General features: G+C 39.9%; 1 protein-coding gene across 4 annotated transcripts in view; it reads right to left on the bottom strand.

The window, feature by feature from the left end:
* Positions 1–23,278, bottom strand: part of DMGDH (dimethylglycine dehydrogenase) — a 78,272-nt gene that overhangs the window by 15,594 nt on the left and 39,400 nt on the right. For 3 of the 4 annotated variants that reach the window (XM_043920603.1, XM_043920604.1, XM_043920602.1), the window contains exons 14-15: positions 21,556–21,615; positions 317–451 (exon numbers count right to left, since the gene is read on the bottom strand). In XM_043920603.1, the coding sequence (XP_043776538.1) occupies positions 317–451; positions 21,556–21,615 (195 nt within the window). Of the gene's footprint in view, positions 1–316; positions 452–16,199; positions 16,560–21,555; positions 21,616–23,278 lie in introns of those variants that run through there. The other variant, XM_043920605.1, reaches the window with a different exon arrangement.

The following is a 23,278-nucleotide window of genomic DNA, read 5'->3' as shown; positions in this document are numbered from 1 at the left end:
TGGCAAGTCAATAGGTCATTTTACCTCCTAAGCTTCTAAATCATACCTTCCTCATTGTCCAGTGTATTCAAGTCTTGCAGTTTATCGTCTTTCATTAAAACATACAGAACATGATGTTTTCCAAAATGAGCAACATTTCACACTTTACTTTTGTTAAGTAATTTCTGTCTCTTGACTGTCAGCTCAGAATCCAAAAGAGTGTCATCTCAACAACAGATAGATACCTAGCAAAAAAACTGTAAACAGAAGCACAGACAAGGAGTTTCTGCTGCAGAAACACTGCGGTGGCCCCTCACTATGCGGCTTCAGCACTCACCTTGCCATCATACCAGATGCTTTCATTTCCCTCCGGATCAACATCGTCCGTTGCCAAGGTGAGGCAGACCAGTCTCCGTTTCAGCCCCTTGGCTTTAATCTGTTTCAGTGCCTGCTTTCCTATGAAGTCTGTTGGCTGCAGGAATCCAAGATAATGATGATGAATGAATGCTCAGACACTGTGACAAGGTTAGAGATGCAAGCATTTAAATTTGTCTTTGCTATTTTCTCGCCAATTACACATTAAATAAAAATACAGATTGGATCAAACGTCTAGACAAATATTTCTTAGTCTTCGGATGACAGCATCGGCCATGTATTCCTTCAGAATAGGTGAGACTTAAGGGTAATAACTTCTGATAATTGCACCAGAACTACCTAGGCAGAAACAGACGAGGCCTGATACTGTGATGGTGGGTTATGAAAGGTACCCTTGTACCTGATGGTTCCGGACAGTGGGACTGGTGGGCAGTGTACAAAAGTGTGGCTCAGTTTCTACCTGAAATAAGCCATTCCTAAGAAGGAAATACACTTTTTTGAAATAAGATGCTAAAGCAACTCCAAAATGCCTACTTTTCCCCTTTCTTCAGAATAAAGGTTCCTGGAATGTATTAACCCACTGGGTTGCATTGTCAATTCACCCAGGAAACATATTGAGCTCATACTGTGAGAGGCATCACACTGATGTGGGCTACAAAATTAGTCAGACACAGACATTCTGATTAAAGAGCTTATTCTCTAATGCTGCGCTTTTCAACCTCCCCCCACCTCCTTTCCCACAACACATGACAGATGACAGTCTCATTCCCAGTGCAGTCCCCCGGGCACACTCAGGGCTCTTCCCAATGCAGTGCAAGCAAGTGAGAGTGCCCATGTGATAGGGATGACCTTGAGTCCACTCTTATGCATTATGAAAAGTAGGAATCATGCAAACTCCAGGAGTTTCATATTTATTAGTAACCAACTGTACAAACAGGTGAGCCATGACTCCTCAGCAGAGACAGTTAGCTAGTAAAGGAGACACCGCTCTATTCAACAAGAATGCCAAGGACACAGGACAGACGTGAGAAACTGGTCAGAGGCTAAGAGCACTGAGAGCGCAGAGGGAGAAGGCTGACCCAGGTGAGGCGCTGGGGTGAGGCTCCGACATACATGTGTCCATCTCTTATCTTAACAGGAAAAAGAATTTGTGATATTCAAGTCACATCTCTGATGATGTAGATTTATAATGTGGAAGACAAAATTCTCAAAACAGTTCTCCTAGACTGACTACTCTCTGAAAGAAAAGGAAGGAAACGATAATTTTTATTTCTTTCCTGGTCAAAGAAGAAAGTAAATGCTCTTTCATGCCAAACATGTCCTCCGCTGCCAACATTTGGGATTTATGCAGCTCTTTCTGCACACAAAGCATTAAGGATTGGGTATAATGAGCCTCTTCACCTCTCAGCTTCCCTTGTGGCTCTGTTGGTAAAGAATCTGCCTGCAATGCAGGAGACCTGGGCTCAGTTCCTGGGTTGGGAAGATCCCCTGGAGAAGGGAAAGGCTACCAGTATTCTGGCCTGGAGAATCCCATGCACTGTGTGGTCCGTGGGGTCGCAAAGAGTCGGACACGACTGAGCGATTTTCACTTTCACTTCACCTCTCAGTGAAGCAGCAGGGGCGGTCCTCAGGTCCCTTTACCTCAGAGCCTCCCCAGCTCACTCCTCTACTGACTCAGAACTTCTTAGGACAAGCCCACGATGCAGTGTGATTTCTATGGATAGCGCAACTTTAAATTGCTGACTACACAGGAAGCTAAAGAAAGCTTCCACTGGCCAAGGTTAAAAGAATCATAAAACTGAAGTCCAATTCTGTCCCCTCCACTGTAATCCAGATACTGAGGACCAACTACAAGCTTTATTATAAAGCCAGGTAAAAAATTCAAAGACTGGAACCCATGTTATTTAAGTTGGGACAACTGGGGTTAAACAAAGCAAGAAAACACAGGAAGAGCTTGGTTCATTTGAACACTATGTAGGATAAATTCATAACACAAGTCAAAACAAACCAAGTTCATTAGAGTTAGAATGTTTGTCTAAATACAGAAAGAACTCTATAACAGGTTTTTTTTTAAATTTTTGTTATCTTTTTAAAAAGAAGACTTGCTATCATGGATATATGATGACAAGGAGTGCTTTTTAGAGTTACTGTCTATATAGGAAGCAAACGATTGCAATGAAAAGAAGTCACACACTTTAGTGTATGGAAGAGTACAAAATGCTGAGTGACCATGCACTAAACAGCGTAATTTTGGAGCTCTGGGGAACCCTAGTAGAGTCCTCAGCTCCTGTTAAGGAATCTGAATCTTTGCTGTTATGAGATTCACTTAGACCTTGAAGGTTTGGGGTCCTCCTGAGTCCCTATTAAAGAATTTTCTTTCAACTGTTTTACTCAACTGTTGTCATGCCCCTGCTGGGTGTCAGATACTAGACACAGGGTATTCAGAGCAAAAACCACAAGGTCTTGCAACCTCCAGGAGGTCCCTCAGGAGATATGACCTCTTCCCCTCCACATTACAACATGCTCAGTGCTGAAATTATTTCATCTGCTTAGTGTTTTAACATATCAGCAGAAAAAAGAATAGTTTGAGATTACTGGAAACATGGTCAAATATGACATGTACAAATAAAGTTATACCAATTTGAAATGTGATTCAATGTTACTTCTGCTTGTTCTATGAGTGTTAAAATCACAGTGTTTTGAAAATTTAAAACAACAAAAAAATAACATCTAATGCATCTCTAAGGCCAACAGACAGATGCTATGATAGAGGTATGTACAGTGGGAACTCAAGAATGAGTATGATTAGCTCTTTCTGGGGTAGGAGAGGGGGGCTGGGGCAGCCTTCTGTCAGCTACAGTTTTGTAAAGGAAGAAGGTTGAACTGGGTTTGAAAGATGCGGTTTCATGATAACTACTGTCTGAATAACCTTCTCCAAAAGCCCTTGCACTTATAAGTCGATCTTCCCAACATTCATAGGGGTGGGTTTGGGGTCTAAAGGAAGTTTGAGTTATCTTGGACAAAGACAGTGAACCAAGACCTCAGCAGTCCCAGCGCCATTCTTTTCATCTACTTTGAGCTGCCTTCTCTGAGCTCTTTAAGCCAGTATCTGCCACATCTTCAGAGGAGCTGCGGTGAAAGCTGGCCATGACCAAAATCTCCAAGAATAGGGACTTTAAGGGGTGCTGGCGGGTGGGGGGAATAAGGTGTGCTGGAAGGGAGCCCAACTCCACCAAATTCACAATTTTACCTAAGTCTAAGCAGGAGAAGGAAGTGGCAACCCCCTCCAGTATTCTTGTTTAGGAAATCCCATGGACACAGTCTGAGCCTGGTGGGCTGCAGTCCACGGGGTCCCAAAGAGTCGGATACAACTTAGCGACCGAACACACACAAGCAGCAATGTAAAGGATCCATTAATCACAAGCAATAGGAAAGGGGGGAACCCCAGAAAACTTCTTTTAAAAGAGAAAAATTAAAGTAACAAATTCATAATAGATAAGTAATATTAATAATATTTATAATTTATTAGGCATTTGCTATGTGCCAGACACTATGCCTAGGGCTTTACAATAATAAGCTCATTTAATCCTCACAAACTTTCTATAAGACAGATGATTTCATGCCCAGCTTATGAAGAGAAGGCCTAGCAAAGTTAAGGGTCTTTCACGACACTCAGCTTTAGATTTTTAACCATACGAATTTTTTAAATGACTGTGCCTAGAGTCTATCATTGGCCTGCATAGCTAAGGAATGTTTCCTTTAAATTATTTTGAACGATAAATATATGATATCACATATATGTTGAATCTAAAAAATGATACAAATGAACTTATTTACAAAACAGAGACTCACAGACATAGAAAACAAATGTATGATTACCAAAGGGGGAAAGGGAAGGGATAAATTAGGATTTTGGGAGTAACATATATACATTACTACGTATAAAATAGATAACCAACAAGGACCTATTGTATAGCACAGGAAATTCTACTCAATATTCTGTAACAACGTACATGAGAAAAGATCTGAAAAAAATATGTATAACTGAATCATTTTACTGTACAACTAAAACTAACACAACATTGTAAATGAATTATATTTTAATACAAAATAAATCAATTAATTAAAAATATTATTTCTGGTACCCTGAACTTATTTTGAATGACATTCACTACAAACTAATATTTTTACACTATATGAAAGAATTTGAAAATGCCCTAGAAGTTAATATTAATGAAATTTAACCTCTATGCCTATATATCCCTGAATTAAGAAATGATCTTGTCAGCAATATCATCCTCAGACATGAATGAAAACTAATACTCAAACAATGAAAATGTAAGGAACACATACTTAAAAAACACAGATAAGAGATAACACTTGTCCTGTGAGACAATTGTTGCTTCTTAAGCTAACCTGTGAAAGTGAAAGTCGCTCAGTCATGTCTAACTTTTTGTGACTCCATGGACTATACTGTCCATGGAATTCTCCAGGCCAGAATACTGGAGGGGGTAGCCTATCCTTTCTCCAGGGAATCTTAATGATCAGGAATCAAACCGGGGTCTCCTGCATTGCAAGCGGATTCTTTACCAACTGAGCTATCAGGGAAGCCGTAGCAAGGAGAGATAGAAAGCCTTCCTTGTGATCAGTGCAAAGAAATAGAGAAAAACAATAGAGTGGGAAAGGCTAGAGATCTCTTCATGAAAATTAGAGATACCAAGGGAACATTTAATGCAAAGATGGGCTCAATAAAGGACAGAAATGGTAGGGACCTAACAGAAGCAGAAGATATTAAGAAGAGGTGGCAAGAATACACAGAAGAACTGTACAGAAAAGATCTTCATGACCCAGATAATCACGATGGTGTGATCACTCACCTAGAGTCAGACATCCTGGAATGTGAAGTCAAGTGGGCCTTAGGAAGCATCACTACGAACAAAGCTAGTGGAGGTGATGGAATTCCAGTTGAGCTATTTCAAATCCTAGAAGATGATGCTGTGAAAGTGCTGCACTCAATATGCCAGCAAGTTTGGAAAACTCAGCAGGGGCCAAAAAGGTCACTTTCATTCCAATCCCAAAGAAAGGCAATGCCAAAGAATGCTCAAACTACTGCACAATTGCTCTCATCTCACACGCTAGTAAAGTAATGCTCAAAATTCTCCAAGCCAGGCTTCAACAGTATGTGAACCATGAACTTCCAGGTGTTCAAGCTGGTTTTAGAAAAGGCAGAGGAACCAGAGATCAAATTGCCACATCCTTTGGATCATCAAAAAAGCAAGACGGTTTCAGAAAAACATCTATTTCTGCTTTATTGACTATGCCAAAGCCTTTGACTGTGTGGATCATAGCAAACTGGGAAATTCTTCAAGAGGTGGGAATACCAGGCCACCTGACCTGCTTCCTGAGAAATCTGTATGCAGGTCAGGAAGCAATAGTTAGAACTGGACATGGAACAACAGACTGGTTCCAAATTGGGAAAGGAGTACATCAAGGCTGTATACTGTCACCCTGCTTATTTAACTTATATGCAGACTACATCATCTGAAATGCCAGACTGGATGAAGCGTAAGCAGGAATCAAGATTGCCGGGAGAAATATCAATAACCTCAGATATGTAGATGACACCACCTTTATGGCAGAAAGCAAAGAAGAACTAAAGAGCCTCTTGATGAAAGTGAAAGAGGAGAGTGAAAAAGTTGGGTTAAAACTCAACATTCAGAAAACTAAGATCATGGCATCTGGTCCCATCACTTCATGGCAAATAGATGGAGAAACAGTGGAACAGTGGGAGACTTTATTTTTATGGGCTCCAAAATCACTGCAGATGGTGATTGCAGCCATGAAATTAAAAGATGCTTGCTCCTTGGAAGAAAAGTTATGACCAGCTTAGCATATTAAAAAGCAGAGACATTACTTTGCCAACAAAGATCTGTCTAGTCAAGTCTATGGTTTTTCCAATAGTCATGTATAAGATGTGAGAGTTGGACTATAAAGAAAACTGAGTGCTGAAGAATTGATTCTTTTGAACTGTGGTGTTGGAGAAGACTCTTGAGAGTCCCTTGGACTTCAAGGAGATCCAACCAGTCCATCCTGAAGGAAATCAGTCCTGAATATTCATTGGAAGGACTGATATTGAAGCTGAAACTCCAATACTTTGGCCACCTGATGTGAAGAACTGACTCATTGGAAAAGACCCTGATGCTGGGAAAGACTGAATGCAGGAGGAGAGGGGACGGCAGAGGATGAGATGGTTGGATGGCATCACCGACTCAATGGACATGAGTTTGAGTAAGCTCTGCAAGTTGGTGATGGACAGGGAGGCCTGGTGTGCTGCAGTCCATGGGGTCGCAAAGAGTCAGACATGACTGAGTGACTGAACTGAACTGAACTAGTTTAGTCATGGCCATGTGCTTTCCAAAGGGAGTCCCATGAGACTGTCTTAATGCATGATTCCTGGCCTCATTTTAAGTAGGAGTTTTTCAGGAATGTGTTAAGGGGCAGTGGCAGAAGTCTGTCAGCCTGGTTTCCATCTCTGCTCTGTGACTGGTGGTAGGTGTGACGAGCGGGCTCTCTGCCACTCTCCCCATGTCTCTAAATGCTGGGGTGTGATCCCCACCAGTGCTATACCTGGCTTCCAAAGGGACTTTCTTGAAACCCAGTGTGTTACACTGACTCTCTTATGCTTTTGGAAACTTTTAAAAGGATTTTGGCCAAAAGTTCGATCACACTGATGACTGCTTTGAATTTTCTGATGGGTTTTGGCTCCAAATATGTAAGATGGAAAAGATCCAAAAGAAGATTTTTAACGTTTCTTTCCCAGTCTGTAAGAGCCCACCACCCTGACTTCATCTCAGAACCTTCCTTCCACTGCTCTTTTCAAGTTCATTTTAGCTACCTATGTGAAAACCCTCCACTGTTCTTAGAATCCCAGCCCAAAATATACTGGTTTAATTGATTTCATTTCCATGTGCTTTTTGGTAATATGTGTGCTTTTAATAAAGCTAAAAAGAGATGATTAATTACATTTCACTTAAAATCCACTTAATGTTTTCATCTGTGTGGATGTTATATTTAGGATATATCACAGGTGACTGCATTAATGACTTTTATTGCTTTTTAAAAATTAATAAAGTAACAATATAAGCCCAAACTATTTCAAGGTATAATTTCAGTGCCCCAGAAGTGTTTCTCAAAGACTTTAACAGCTATTTATATAGCTAATTTGGTAGTGACTCATTAAGAAATACAGTTCTGTTCTCAGGTTACCCTGAAGATACCAATTTTAATCCCAGCACTTACCTTCAGTCACATTTTCCTCTCTCATTTGTAATGAATAACTATATAATAAAGCCTATAAACTTGGGAGGAAAGGCAAGTAAAATGAGAATGAACTGCTATCACCCCACTTTAAATCTTCCCAAGTCAAGGCCAAGGTTAGCTTCAGTTCAGTTGCTCAGTCGTGTCCAACTCTTTGTGACCCTATGGACTGCAGCACGCCAGGCTTCCCGTTCCATCATCAACTCCCGGACTCAAACTCATGTCCATCGATAACTCATGTTATCTCTCCTTGTTATTCTTTGGAACCCTGCATTCAATTGGGTATATCTTTCCTTTTCTCCTTTGCTTTTCGCTTCTCTTCTTTCCACAGCTATTTGTAAGGCCTCCTCACAGCCATTTTGCCTTTTTGCATTTCTTTTTCTCGGGGCTGGTCTTCATCCCTGTCTCCTGTACAATGTCATGAACTTCCTTCCACAGTTCATCAGGCACTGCGTCTATCAGATCTAGTCCCTTAACTCTATTTCTCACTTCCACTCTATAATTGTAAGGGATTTGATTTAGGTCATACCTGAATGGTATACGGTTTTCCCTACTTTCTTCAGTTTAAGGCTGAATTTGACAATAAGGTGTTCATGATCTGAGCCATAGTCAACTCCTGGTCTTATTTTTGCTGACTGTATAGAGCTTCTCCGTCTTTGGCTGCAAAGAATATAATCAATCTGATTTAGGTGTTGACCATCTGGTGATGTCCACGTGTAGAGTCTTCTCTTGTGTTGTTGGAAGAGGTTAGTTAATTATGGCTAACCTATGGTCCTTATAATTAACTAACTTTGTCTGGTCATTTGTCAAATACCAGGTACGTCTATGTTTGTCTTATAGTTAAACTGATAAAGTCACATACTGGGTTTGTTCCTTTGAAAGAACGGATCTGACTGGCCCACCACCCCATCAAAACAAATTATACCATCATTCATTTCATAGTCACACAATTAGAATCATACAGGATTGAAGCAGGCAGAAAACTTTTTCATATAAGAAAATTCAGACCCAAAGTTAAGGTTAATGCCCAAAGTGACAAAGTGAGTTAACACCAAACATCAAAACCAGGCTTACAAGTTCTTGATTCCCTTTCCTCTTTGCAGAATTTTATAACATTCCGTGTAAGTTTATAAAAACCACAATTTTCCTATCTCTTTATTAACAAAATATTAAACTATGAGTGTAGCAACACGAGTCTGTTATTATTGGCTGGAAATGAATATTCTCATATTCATGTAGCTTTTTATTCTCTACCCTTGGCATGTTTAAAACAAAAAATTCATCTAGCATTTTTCTAACCAAAAGCGCTAATCAATTAAGCATTCCTTCTCCAAAAAGTCTGATACAACTATAAAAGGGAATCTATTAACCAGAAGAAAGGTGTGGATACATCAAAACCTGGAGAAAATAATTAAAATATGACTCATGATCCAGGCCCAAAAATAGGTTAATTAGCATCTGATCCAAACTAGATGTTTCAAAATGAAACTAGCATCCATTGTGTGTGTTTAATGACTTTTTAATGGATTCACTATCATAGAAAATTGCACTTTTCAGTCTTCGAGTCTTTTGATTCATAGGAAGACAGGGGAATGAGCTTGTGGCTTTGTCAGATGCACTTCTTTAAAAATTGGAACACAGTTGATTCACAATGGTGTGTTAGTTTCAGGCATACAGCAAGGTGACTCAGAGGTACTTTCATGCTTAACTGCATTAGCCACAATTAGAACACCGAGGCTTCATAATAGCTTTCATCTCTCTAGACTATAGTGAAGAACTATTGCCTATTTGGTGTTTTAAGTAGAGCACTCAAGCCTAAATGCAAAGTAAACAATTTTTAAAGAAAATACAAAGAAATAAAAGCTGGGGTCTTCAAAAACTATAGATAAAGGGTTTTATCTATAGTTGGTTTTCATACAATATTTGATTAGATTCCATTCAACAAGATTGGAAGAAGCAGAGACATTACTTTGTCAGCAAAGGTCCATCTAGTCAAGGCTATGCTTTTCCCAGTAGTCATGTATGGATGTGAGAGCTGGACTATAAAGAAAACTGAGTGCTGAAGAATTTATGCTTTTGAACTGTGGTGTTGGAGAAGACTCTTGAGAGTCCTTTGGACTGCAAGGAGATCCAACCTGTCCATCCTAAAGGAAATCAGTCCTGGATGTTCATTCGAAGGACAATACTGAAGCTGAAACTCCAATATTTTGGCCACCTGATGCGAAGAACTGACTCATTTGAAAAGACCCTGATGCTGAGAAAGATTGAAGGCAGGAGGAGAAGGGGACGACAGAGGATGAGATGGTTGGATGGCATCACCGATTCAATGGACATGAGTTTGGGTGAACTCTGGGAGTTGGTGATGGAAAGGGAGGCCTGGCTTGCTGCGGTTCATGGGGTCGCAAAGAGTTGGACATGACTGAGCAACTGAACTGAACTGAACACTTACTGAGATATCAAAAGTTCTTTGATTCATCTAATATTAATAACAAACTTAAAAGGTGGATGTTTTCTTCATTTTACAGATGATAAAACTGAAGCACTTTTAGATTAGGCAGCTTGTTTAGCTTTAGAACCAGCTGGTGGCAGAGCTGTGGTTCAAACCCATCAAACACTTACTAAGGCTGCACAAATTACAGCACCCAGCACTAGCCCTGAGGATTCTTGGCCTCTGTCCTCAAGGAGCTCAGAGTCTTGCTGAGGAGGCAGCCAGTATTATTGGGTGTGAAAATATCACAGTAGAGGTAAGTACAGGGTGCTATAGAAGGGATCCCAGAACTCCCCTGGCTTTAATTGCCACCTATATACGAATGATTCAAATCCACACTTTCAGAGCAGTCTCCAAACTCACGAGCTCAGCTGCCACTGAGACGCTCCACTTGGCTGTCCCATAGCACCCCCCCGCCACGTCTCACAAGTCCTTCCAACCTCTCAATCACACCCTACCTGTGTTTCCTAGTTCATTAACAACATCCTAGATCCTATTTTCCACTCCCCTCACAAACAGTTCTTCATGTGGTCTCCATCCTACCTTCTTATTATCATTCATACCTCTTTCTTCTCCATCCTATGGCCACTGCCTTAGTTGAAGCCCTCACCATCTCTCCATTGGATTGCTTCAATTTGGGAAAATGATCTCCCACTTATCAGGGTAAATCCCTTTTTATCTGTTTTCCATCACTAGAAGGTCATTCCTTGCACAAAATCCTTTAATGTCTTCTCAGTGTCTCCAGGATACACTCCAAACTCCCTAGCATGGCAGATGAGACCCTGTATGATGAGGTCCCAATACTTCTCTGGCATTATCTTCATCTGCTACGTGCAAGCCCTGATAGGTGTTGGGGACAGAATGGTAAAAACATATTTTGTATTACCAGAACCTGTACTCAAGAAGGTTATATCAAAAGATCAAGAAATATGAACAAAATAATTGCAAGCTGTAACACATCCTATAAAGAGGATGTAGCTACAAAATTTCTTTTAAAAATTATCAAATAAAACCCAATAACATAGAAACACATAATACATCATTACTACATGGATTTTATGCCAAAATTAAAATTGGGTTAACATTTGAGAATAAATGTAATTCACCATATAACAAAGTAAAAAAGAAAAACCATATGATTATCTCAATGGATCCAGAAAAAGCACATGTCAAAATCTAATATTCCCAATTTTAAAACAAAACAAAACACGAAACTTCTAGCACTAAAAACAGAAAGGAGTTTCCTCAACCTGATAAAGAGCATCTGCGAAAATCCTACAGCTTTCTCTGTGAAAAACTTACAGCAAACAGCATACTTAATGATGAAAGACTGATGATGATGATGAACATTTTGCATCTAAAACTGGGAGACGAGATAAGCATGTCTGCTCTTACCACTTGTATTTGTTGCAGTTTAAACCCGTAGATGTTCTAGCTGGTACAATAAGGTAAGAAAAATAAATGAAAGGCATCCAGATCAGAAAAAAAAAGACAAAGAAAAGTTTTGTTTTCATACACACAATTGTAGAAAATCCAATGGAATTTTTTTAAAAGTACTAGAACTACTAAGTGGGTTTAACAAAGTTGCAGAATGTGAGATCAATATACAGACCCATTGTTTCCTACGTACTAGCAGTAAACAACTGAAAACTGAAGTTAAAAATTTGCAAGTCGCTCAGTCATGATCAACTCTTTGCGACCCTATGAACTAAAACCCACCAGTCTCTTCTGTCCATGGAATTCTCCAGGCGAGAATACTGGGGTGGGTAGCCATTTCTTTCTCCAGGGTATCTTCCTGACCCAGGGACTGAGCTTGAGACTTCCTCATTGCAGGTGGATTCTTTACCACCTGAAGTCACCAGGGAAGCCCTGGTGTACAAATACGAAATACTTGAGGACAGATCTATAAAAAGATATGCCAGACCCATAAACTTCAAAACATCATTGGAATTAAAGATAACCTAAGTAAATGGAGAGCTATACCTCATCATGAGATAGAAGACTTGAACTGACCTATAGACAGGGTGCAATTCCTATCAAAATCCCAGCAGGCTTTCTGATTCATGGAAATTCAAGGGACCTAGAATAGCTAAAACAACACTGTAAAAAAAACAACAAAATTTCAGGGCTATCACAACCTAATTTAAGCTACAATAATGAAGACAGTATGGTATCCTCATCAAGAAAGATAAATAGATCAATACAACACAACAGAGTCCAGAGAGAGACCTAAACCTATATGAACAATTTTTTTTGGCAAAGATACAAAGACAAAGTAGTTTGACTATATAGTCTGTTTCAACAAATGGTGCTGTAAACAATTGTACGTCTATATGCTAAAATATAAACTTCCATCTATACTTTTTATCAGATAGAAGAATTAACTAAAAATGAATCACAGATCTAAATGTAAAAAGATGATAAAATCTGTAGAAAAAAATAGCAGAAAATCTTTGTGACTTTGGGTTAGGCAAAAATTTCTCAGATACAACATGAAAACATGATCCATAAAGAAACAAATTGATAAGGAGTTTAAAAATTCAAAAATTAAAAACTTCTTCTTTTTGAAAGTCACTATTAGACAAATGAAAATATAATACACAGCCTGGGAAAAAATATTGGCAAAGTATGTACCTGACAAGGACTTGTACCTAGAATGTATGAAGAACTTTCAACACTCAAAACTAAGGGAAAAAACGATCCTAGTTTAAAATGAGCAAAAATTTGACCAGATGCTTCATGAAAAGAGAGACAGGAATGGCATAAAAAAAGATGTTAAGCATCAAGTCAATAATGAAACAAATTAAAACTATGATAAGATACCACTACACATCTCTTAGAATAACTGAAGTTAAACAGGCTGATCACAGCAAGTGTTTGACAAGGATATGAAGAAAACTGGAACTCTCATATACTGCTGGTGGGAACAGTTTCTTAAAAAGTTGACATATCCCTTCCATTTTATCCAGCCATTCTACCTCTAAGTATTTACTTGAGAGAAAAGAAAGCCATAGTCCAGTCATGAAATTAAAAGACACTTGCTCCTTGGAAGGAAAGTTATGACCAACCTAGACAGCATATTAAAAGCAGAGACATTACTTTGCCAACAAAGTTCTGTCTAGTCAAGGCTATGGTTTTTCCAGTGGTCATGTATGGATGTGAGAGTTGGACCATAAAGAAGGCTGATCACCGAAGAATTGATGCTTCTGAACTATGGTGTTGGAGAAGACTCTTGAGAGTCCCTTGGACTGCAAGGAGATCCAATCAGTCCATCCTAAAGGAGATCAGTCCTGGGTGTTCATTGGCAGGACTGATATTGAAGCTGAAACTCCAATACTTTGACCACCTCATGCGAAGAGCTGACTCTTCGCATTGTAAAAGACCCTTATGCTGGGAGGGATTGGGGGCAGGAGGAGAAGGGGACGACAGAGGATGAGATGGTTGGATGGCATCAGCAACACAATGGACATGGGTTTGGGTAGACTCCGGGAGTTGGTGATGGACAGGGAGGCCTGGCGTGCTGCGGTTCATGGGGTCGCAAAGAGTCGGACACGACTGAGTGACTGAACTGAACTGAACTGATACAAATACTTCTACAAGGATGTTTACAGTCATTTTTTTGTAATAGCTAATCTATAAACAACCCAAAAGTTCATCAATGAGCATATAAGTTGTGCTATATACATAAAATGGAACCCTACTTAGTATAAAAAGGAATTAAATATTGATACATATAACATCACAGATTAGTCTACAATTATACTGAAAGAATCTAGGCTCCTCGCCCCAAAAGAGTATATATTGTATGATTCAATTTATATAAAAATAACTCTGAAAAATGCAAAATAGTCTGCAGTGATGAAAAGTTCCTTGGGGCCATGTGGGGTGTAGGGAAGGCTGGGAAGTATGGATTGCCAAGGGGCAGGAACACACTTCAGGGATGAGGGGTGCGTTCACCATCTTTGAAGTGGTGATGCTTTCATGAGTACAGACATGCATCAAAACTTATCCAGTGGTACATTTTATATATGTCAACCCACTCCAGTAGTCTTGCCTGGAGAATCCCACAGACAGAGGAGGCTGGTGGGCTACAGTCCATTGAGTCACAAAGAGTGTGACATGCCTGAAGCGCCTTCGCATGCATGCAGGCAAACTGTTACAATAATTAAAATAAAAGCAATCTAAAGAAATACTTCAATTCATTCCCAGCTAAGGGTTCCCATACGTTTCCAAATTAGAAAGCAATTAGCTAAATAGCATACTTAAGATTTTAGGATGGAAATAGTTTTATAACAGAAATTGGATATATATGAGGATAATGATTCAATGGTTATTAGTTTAATATACTCTGACACATGTTTCAAGGATGATAAACTAGATCTCAAAGTCGGTTTCACTTCCTTCTTACTTTCTTCTCTTTTTCCCTCCTTTGTCTTTCAGCGACAGAAATGGGTAAGAGACTAAGGATGGCTTAATTAGAATAACATAATCAAGCAGCTCATATAGATAATATAGCAATAGAGTCTCCAGGCACTCTGCAAGGTGGTATTGCATAGAATCTTAGACATGAAAGGGAGCCCTTATTTTACAGACTAGCAATCTCAGTTGGAAAATGAACTTAAATAGCTTCCCAAGGTCACAGAGCCAGAATTTGGTGACATTTTTAAAAATTCTGTTAAAAACAAGATTTGGGACAGAATTTGTTAACTGGTGGGCTTTCCTGGTGGCTCAGTGGGGAAGAATCCCCCTGCTATGCAGGAGATACAGGTTTGATCCGTGGGTTGGAAAGGTCCCCTGGAGAAAGAAATGGTAACCCACTCCAGTACTTGCCTGGGAAATCCCATGGACAGAGGAACCTAGCAGGCCATAGTCCATGGGGTCACAAAAGAGTCGGACACAACTAGGCAACATATTAACTGGTAGCCAATCATCTGACCAGGCTGATTTTCCACTTTCCTGTTTATTCACTGGACCATAGCTGGTATGAGGTTAAAAGAACTAAAACAGTAGTTCTCAGTCTTAGTTCAGTTCAGCTCAGTCACTCAGTCGTGTCCAACTCTTTGCGACCGCATGGACTGCAGCACACCAGGCTTCCCTGTCCATCACCAACTCCTAGAGTTAACTTAAACTCATGTCCATTGAGTCGGTGATGCCATCCAACCATCTCATCCTCTGTCGTCCCCTTCTCTTCCTGCCTTCAATCTTTCTCAGCATCAGGGTCTTTTCCAGTGAGTCAGTTCTTCACATCAGATGGCCAAAGTATTGGAGTTTCAACTTCAACATCAGTCCTTCCAATGATTTCCTTCGGGATGGACTGGTTGAATCTCCTTGCAGTTCAAGGGACTCTCAAGAGTCTTCTCCAACACCATAGTTCAAAAGCATCAGTTCATTGGTGCTCAGCTTTCTTTATAGTCCAACTCTCACATCCATACATGACTACTGGGAAAACCATAGCTTTGACTAGATGGACTTTGTTAGCATAGTAATATCTCTGCTTTTTAATATGCTGTCTAGGTTGGTCATAACTTTTCTCCCAAGGAGCAAGTGTCTTTTAATTTCATGGCTGCAATCACCATCTGCAGTGATTTTGGAGCCCAAAAAATAAAGTCTGACACTGTTTTCATTGTTTCCCCATCTATTTGCCATGAAGTGATGGGACCAGATGCCATGATCTTAGTTTTCTGAATGTTGAGCTTTAAGCCAACTTTTTCACCCTCCTCTTTCACCCACCTTTGCTTTCTGCCTTAAGGGTGGTGTCATCTGCATATCTGAGGTTATTGATATTTCTCCCAGCAATCTTGATTCCGGCTTGATTCAGTGCTTCATCCAGCCTGGCATTTCTCATAATGTACTCTGCATATAAGTTAAATAAGCAGGGTGACAATATACAGCCTTGACGTACTCCTTTCCCAATTTGGAACCAGTCTGTTGTTCCATGTCTGGTTCTAACTGTTGCCTCTTGACGTGCATATAGATTTTGCAGGAGGCAGGTAAGGGGATCTGGAATTCCCATCTCTTGAATTTTCCACAGTTTGCTGTGATCCACACAGTCAAAGGCTTTGGTGTAGTCTTCATTGCATAACAAAAACAAGAAACTAGATCCTACCCCCAGGGTTGATCCAGTTGGTTTGGGCAGGTCTCAGACTTCCTGTTCATCAGAATCATGTGGAGAGACACTACTGCTGAGTTTGATTTGGGGGGTTGGAATGGTGCTCAATAACTTGAATTTCTAATAAATCCTGAAGTCACACTGATGCTGCTGGCCTGTGAACCACACTTTGAGGACCCCTGGGGGTAAGGCATCAGGTAATTTTTCTTTAAGTTCTCCAACATAGTAATGTTTAGACAGTTGAAAGTCACTTGCCTAGAAACAGTCATCCTCAATCTTTCTTGAAATCACCTGGGGAATTAAAAAAAATAAAAAATACTGCTGCCTAAGTCTCTACCTTCTGTTTTAATTGATCTGAGATGCGGCCTGAGTGTTGAGGTTTTTTAAAAAGGTTGCAAGATATAAAGGAATAATATATCAGATGATTCTGATGTGCAGCCAAGACTCAGAGTTGCTGAAAATATTCTGCTTCCTCAAATCCTATTACCATTTACCTAAAATTTCCCCAGAGCTGGGTACTTTCACCACTATAACATAATAGAAATTCTTTTCTAACTTGTTGGACATGAACAATGATTAATTTCCAGTTTGATGTTTTAATAATGCTAATATTTATTGAATACTTGGATGTGAGGGTTTTGTCTCTTTATCATCTTTTTGTTCCACTTTATTTACTGAGGGTTAGGCTTTGCTTACTGAATGGTTATGCTTTGCTTATTGAATGGTTAGGCTTTAAATCCTTTTTCCTCAGAAAGACCCTGTAATTTCTAGAAGTAATATTGTCTTTCAACTTGTGGTTAATAAATATCACACTTTTTAAATGGAGGATAATTGCTTTACAATGTTGTCTTTCTGCTGTACAAGAATGTGAATTAGCTGTAGGTATGCATATATCCCGGAGGAGGGCATGGCAACCCCCTCCATTATTCTTGCCTGGAGAATCCCCATGGACAGAGGAGCCTGGTGGGCTACAGTCCATGGAGTTGCAAAGAGTCGGACACGACTGAGCAACTCAGCACAGCACATACATATATCCCCTCCCTCTTGAATTATAGATCACATTGTATTCTGTTTCTACTGGTGAGAAACTCAAGACAGGAAAAGAGAGGGAGAGAGAGAAACAGCAAGGGGCATTTTATAAGGGAAAAAAATCTTCTGATCTTAATACGTCACCCTTAGTATTTGATTCTCTGTGGCCCTTGGCTGGGGTTTTATAGATTCAGTAATTCCAAGAGGAAAATTCCAAGAACACTTATGACTGTGACCAAAGGCAGCTGATTTTCCTTTTGCTTTTAATTAATGCATTTCTTTCATTTGCAATAACAACGAAAAGCCACTAACTTTTTTCCCCAGAAAGTAACTTCCTCAGGAACAAATTATAATACTATTAAGCACAATGATGTAACTTGCTTCAGGTCAAGGGGTCTTAGACTTCAAAGGAAACATTCAGTAATTTTTACATGTCTCATAGCATTTCCCATCTCTTCGAGATGGTTCTAATACATGCTATTGCACAACCCACCTCATGCAGAGAATTATTTTTAGAATCAAGGTTAAGAATACATCCTACAGCTTTAGTTCTTAAAGTTCCACTCATTTCAAGCTTCATGAGATCTAAGAGCCATCAGGAGCCATATCTTTAACTTTTAGACCTGTGGTCTAGCAAAGTGTTCAGTAAATAGTACTTAATAAATGTTGACTAGATGGATGAATGTGTACACACATGTGTATTTGCTTTATATAAGCCAACACCATTGGGAGACTGACTTGGAGAGCTTTAAGAGTTAAGGAAGACAAATGCCATCTTCACGATCTAAGATTTCTTCAGTGCTCCAATTTTCTCTTCCCTACTTTTGTACTAGTTTTGATAAGAAAACAATTCACCCTAATGAGGCTGGCTCACCTCCTCACTCACCCATCTTCCTTCTTAAAATGGCCAAAGCAGCTATTCTGATCCTACCACAAAATACAAAATTTGTTATAACAAAAACATGACCGTGGGAGGTACTCACTGATAAAATGTAGCCATGCAAATTCTATGATACATGTTGCCAGAAAATTTGGGGGCAGTTTTTCAAGGCTGATAAGCTCTTTATAGGGTTTTCCCTGGTAGCTCAGCGGTAAAGAATCTGGTTGCCAACACAAGAGATTTGGGTTTAATCCCTGGTCCGGGAAGATCCCCTGAAGAAGGAAATGGCAACCCACTGCAGTACTCTTGTCTGGAGGACCCCATGGAGCCTGGCATGCTACGGTCCATGGGGTAGCAGAGTTGGACACCACTTACCCACAGAATAACAACAGCAAAGCCCATGACAAGAAAGGAGCCAGCTGAGAAAGTGGGGGGTGAGGAAGCACTCGCTGCAGCGAGGTCAGAGGTCAACCTGGGCCAACCACAGCACACCACTGGGGTCCCTTCTGTGTGCTTCGGTTTCCTCATCCTCAAATAAAGAGGTGTAGGTATCCCCCTAGCTCTGACACAGCCTGCATCGCTGTGTTTGTCTTCATGTTATGGCATATACAGTCATTGCGCAGACACAGAAGGGCCAAGCAGGGAAGTCTACAGATTTGCTTTGAAGGGTAGAAAAAAGAAAGAAGTGATTTATAATAATTGGAGAATGCCAAGATCTGGGGGGTTGGTTTTGTTTTAAATACAAATGTTCTCCTGTATTTGCTGCTTTGGTTTTCATATAATATCAATTTCCCAAAGCCATATGGACTTGCATTATATCATTCTTTAAGAGGTATGAAACCAGTCTGGGTAACAGTCTGGCACAGGAGTCAACTTATCAAGTGACTCAGTTCAGTTTGTAACATAAGTAAGTTTTCCAGGAACCTGTTTTGCACTAGAGACTGCTACGGACAAGATAAAATTGTTGTGAAACCACCAAACAAGCTCGAAACAAAGCTGATGCAACCTATTCACCTGTCTTGGAAATTAGCAAGCTTTGGTATGGTGAGACTGAGGCCCACTAACTACCTGAGTTGTGCAACTGAAAACCACCAGATTGATTAGGTCCCAGTCCTTGTGCTGCACGAACCTTCACCCAGTGAAAGTGTTAGAAATTAACTTTATGACACCAGAACGAGAACAAACAATTCAGAAATCATAAAAATAACATAAATCAAAGTCACTATCTATTAAACAACTAACTTAGTTCTAAGCTGAGATTTGGTTACTGAACTAATTTAAAGGAACTAATAAACGCACAAGTCACACCACACCTGCTTATAAATCATAAGTAAAGTAAGTAAAGTCGCTTAGTCGTGTCCGATTCTTTGCGACCCCATGGACTGTAGCCTACCAGGTTCCTCTGTCCATGGGATTTTCCAGGCAACAGTACTGGAGTGGGTTGCCATTTCCTTCTCCAGGGGATCTTCCCGACCCAGGGATTGAACCTGGGTCTCCCACATTGTAGGCAGACGCTTTACTGTCTGAGCCACCAGGGAAGCAAAGGGAGTTTTAAAAATCCATTTACAACATGAAGACTGTCTGTGCCTTAGTCCCAAACAATAATACCCAAACACTGAAGCAAAGAAGTCAGTTATCTATTTACCTACTGGTGACCAACAACAGAAGTTTAGTGCCTTCAAGAGTCAGGCCATTTTGATCCTTTGTTTTACATGACTAAACCAAGACTTATGTTAGCAGAATGAGCAATCCGCTGCCAGGGTCTGCCCGAACTCCAAGCACCTGCTTTCTCTGGTCTGGAGGCAGATGGTACATCATAAAACAAAAGTCATGGGGAAAATGTACAGAAAGATATTCCCTTTAAAACCCTTTAAGAGGTTCTTTTCCCTAAAATCTAATGCCATAAATATACAAGTTTATGTTAATATCTTAGTTTAGAATTTGGAACTGATTTGGGGCATTAAAAAAGTTTCCGTAGCCTGATTCATATTCATATGTTCACATTTCCATGGAATGTGAAAACAGCTTTTCCTTTAGCTGATTAACACCTAAGGCAGGACAGGACAGGAATTTTGGAATTCTAACAAATACCCTAAACAAAGACAGCTGCTGTCCTTATCCTTCAATATTACCACTAACTGTACCTCCATTAAGTTCTTGTATAGTAACTGAGACACTGCTTAATACGTATCTGAATCAGCTCAGGCTGCTATAGCAAAACAGCACAGATGGAGTGGCTTAAACAACAGGAATGTACTCCTCACTGTTCTGGAGACTGGTGAGTCCAAGATCCAGGGCTAGTTTGGTTCTGCTGTGAGGTTCCTCTTCCTGGCTGGCAGATAGCCACTGTCTTATTATGTCCTCACATGGCAGACAGCAAGCTCTGATCTCTCTCCTTCTTCTCATAAGAACATTGACCCCAATGTGGGGGCCCCAAGCATGATGTTACCTGACCCTAATGACCTCCCAAAGGCCCCACCTCCAAATAGCACCACGTCGGGGTTAGGACTTCAGCATTTGGATTATGGAGGGACACAATCACTTAGTCCATGATGGGATAACCTCATTTATATTTATAGAATTTGCAATAGGTGAGCTAGACTGTAATAAACTGGTCTCATAATACGCTTTTCCACAATGATTGTATAGGGTGGTGCGTCTCAAACCTTAGGTGCATTGGAATCCCCTGAAGCTTGTCAAAACACTTGGCCTGACCCCTAGGGATTCTCATTTAGTAGGTTTGAGGTTTGAGTCAGTTCCTCATTTAGTAGGGAACTAAGGATTTGTATTTCTAGCAAGCTCCCAGATGATACGATGCTATCTGTTTGAGAACCACTGATGCAGGTGTTCCCTTTAGAATGTCAACATCAGTTATGACTCTCTGGGCCTGTATTGGCTTCTCAGTAATAACTTTTATGCTGAACATATTTGAAATGTGTCAGTCGCTTATACGCAGATGTTGCATACCAAGATGCTCAGTAAGCAGATGGACAGATGCTGGGTGAGGCTGCTTCATGCTGTTGAGCACCCAGGAAGAGTCAATTAATGCAGTATGTCTCATCAGCTAATTGTGACTTCACAAGTCACCAGGATTTACAAGACTGCCTGCTGACATCCCATCCTTACTGATTTTTATCTTAGAATTTAGATTTGGTCTTTAGCGTTGATGGATTCTTACATCGACAGGCACATTAGAATCATTTGAACTGGTATCAAATTTTGACAAAGCTTAACATGAAGCACTTAAGCAATGCTTACTATTTATGTTCAGCTCATTTGCCCTAAGGTCATACTTGGTTAAATTTTAAAGCATGGCTCTGTCATGAAACAGCATAATTTTAAGATTTATTTCAAGTATACTTTGGAATGTAAACATACCTTATTTAGCTTTACAAAAGATTCCAGTCCAGCTTCCAAGGGATTTGTATCACAGTTCATCTAAAAGGGAAACACGCATTTTAAATCTTAGATGAGTACAAGTGGTTTTAGTAACATCACTTTCATATTTATTTTTGAAAGAGAATACTTTTTCATTTGAAATATATAGATAGACAGATAGACATAGATATAGATTGTGAACTGGCCTCTAAAGTAATTTTTTAAATCTAAAATTCAAATGTAGCCTTTCAGCAAATACTGTTATTTTAATAGCAAATTAGATACTAAAATTCCCAGCTTGTTTCCAAGGCTCTTTTGGTATAATAAACATCTGAGGGATGCCACAACAATGATGTTCTTCCCAGAAACAAGATTCTCATAAGCTTTTACCTAATAATTCTGCATAAATATGTTTTGAAACATTATTAAGTAATTTATTTATCTTGCAATCATCCAGAAATCAGGATAAGTAGAGGAAAAAAGCATATGCTAGGAAAATAGTTTCCACAGAGTTCAGAAGAGGGAAAAGGGGGAAAAAAAAAAGAGGTTGAATCTCAATCTTTTCAAATTGGCTGTCATTACAATATACTTCAAGGGGAGCTAAAGCCATCTTTTGGGACTAGACCTGATTTTTAAGAGGTTGAATCTCAATCTTTTCAAATTGGCTGTCATTACAATAAACTTCAAGTGGAGCTAAAGCCATCTTTTGGGACTAGACCTGATTTTTGTTTGTTTTGCTGTCATTAGTCTCTTTTGCACCAAGAGAACTGATCTAAACCCCATAAAAGGTAGCCAAACTTAACAAAGGAAAACACAGCCTTTGCATGATCTAGATATGTAATATAAATTTCCATGATATAAAATTTTATATCATGGAATTTTATATAAAAATTTTATACACATATAAAATATGTGTAATATAAAGTTTTCCATGATATAAAATTTGACTTCATATTTCCTAGTCAATTTTAGCAACTCTAAGATTAGTTTTTACCTGCTCAAATTTTCAAAATTCCAGAAATGAGATGAGAATTTATTACTTAGGGTTTTCTCAGTGCATCACCCCAAACCTCATACTTACTAGAGCACTTGATACCATCTTGTTGATTTTAAGATGCTGTCCTTACCACACTGACATTTCTAAAGCCAGCATGTGTTCTATGATAAAAGTCTGCTTTTAAGACAATATTTCATTGATTAAAAAAAAAAAATTCAGAATTCCAGGAAAAAATTGAAAACCAAGTCCAGATGCTTGATTGCTGTAACAACACTAGAGGGCGTGCTGGCACCGCTGGGAAATTAGAGGGGCTGGGATGGAGACAGGAGAGAATGCAAGGGGGAGAGCAGAGAACTGCTGCCCGTTCCTTGGAGTTCCTTGGAGTGGAGGCAGAGCTGTCCTCTCCGTCTCTCCCTGCAGCAGCGTCCTCTGAGAACCACCCCCACCCCAGCAGGCTGAGGATCCCCGCAACAGCACATCCTCTGTAAAGCAACAACCGCCCCAGGGCTCTTGTTCTTTCAGTGACCCCAGGAGGCTGAACTGTCCACCTCAAAACCCACTTTCTTCTGCCCCTGATCTAAATGTCCTAGGGACCCTGCCTGTGCTTTCAAACCCACTTTGCCCTCAAATTCACGCTTTATGTCCTAGGCACTTTGCGGACTACCTAATCCTGACAATAACTCTGTAGGATAAAGACTCTCTCTCGCTTATAGAGAAGTGAAGTCT

Source organism: Cervus elaphus, chromosome 12, assembly GCF_910594005.1.
Source record: "Cervus elaphus chromosome 12, mCerEla1.1, whole genome shotgun sequence".
NCBI classification, from domain to species: Eukaryota; Metazoa; Chordata; class Mammalia; order Artiodactyla; family Cervidae; genus Cervus; species Cervus elaphus.
This window is presented reverse-complemented; position numbering and strand designations above follow the sequence as displayed.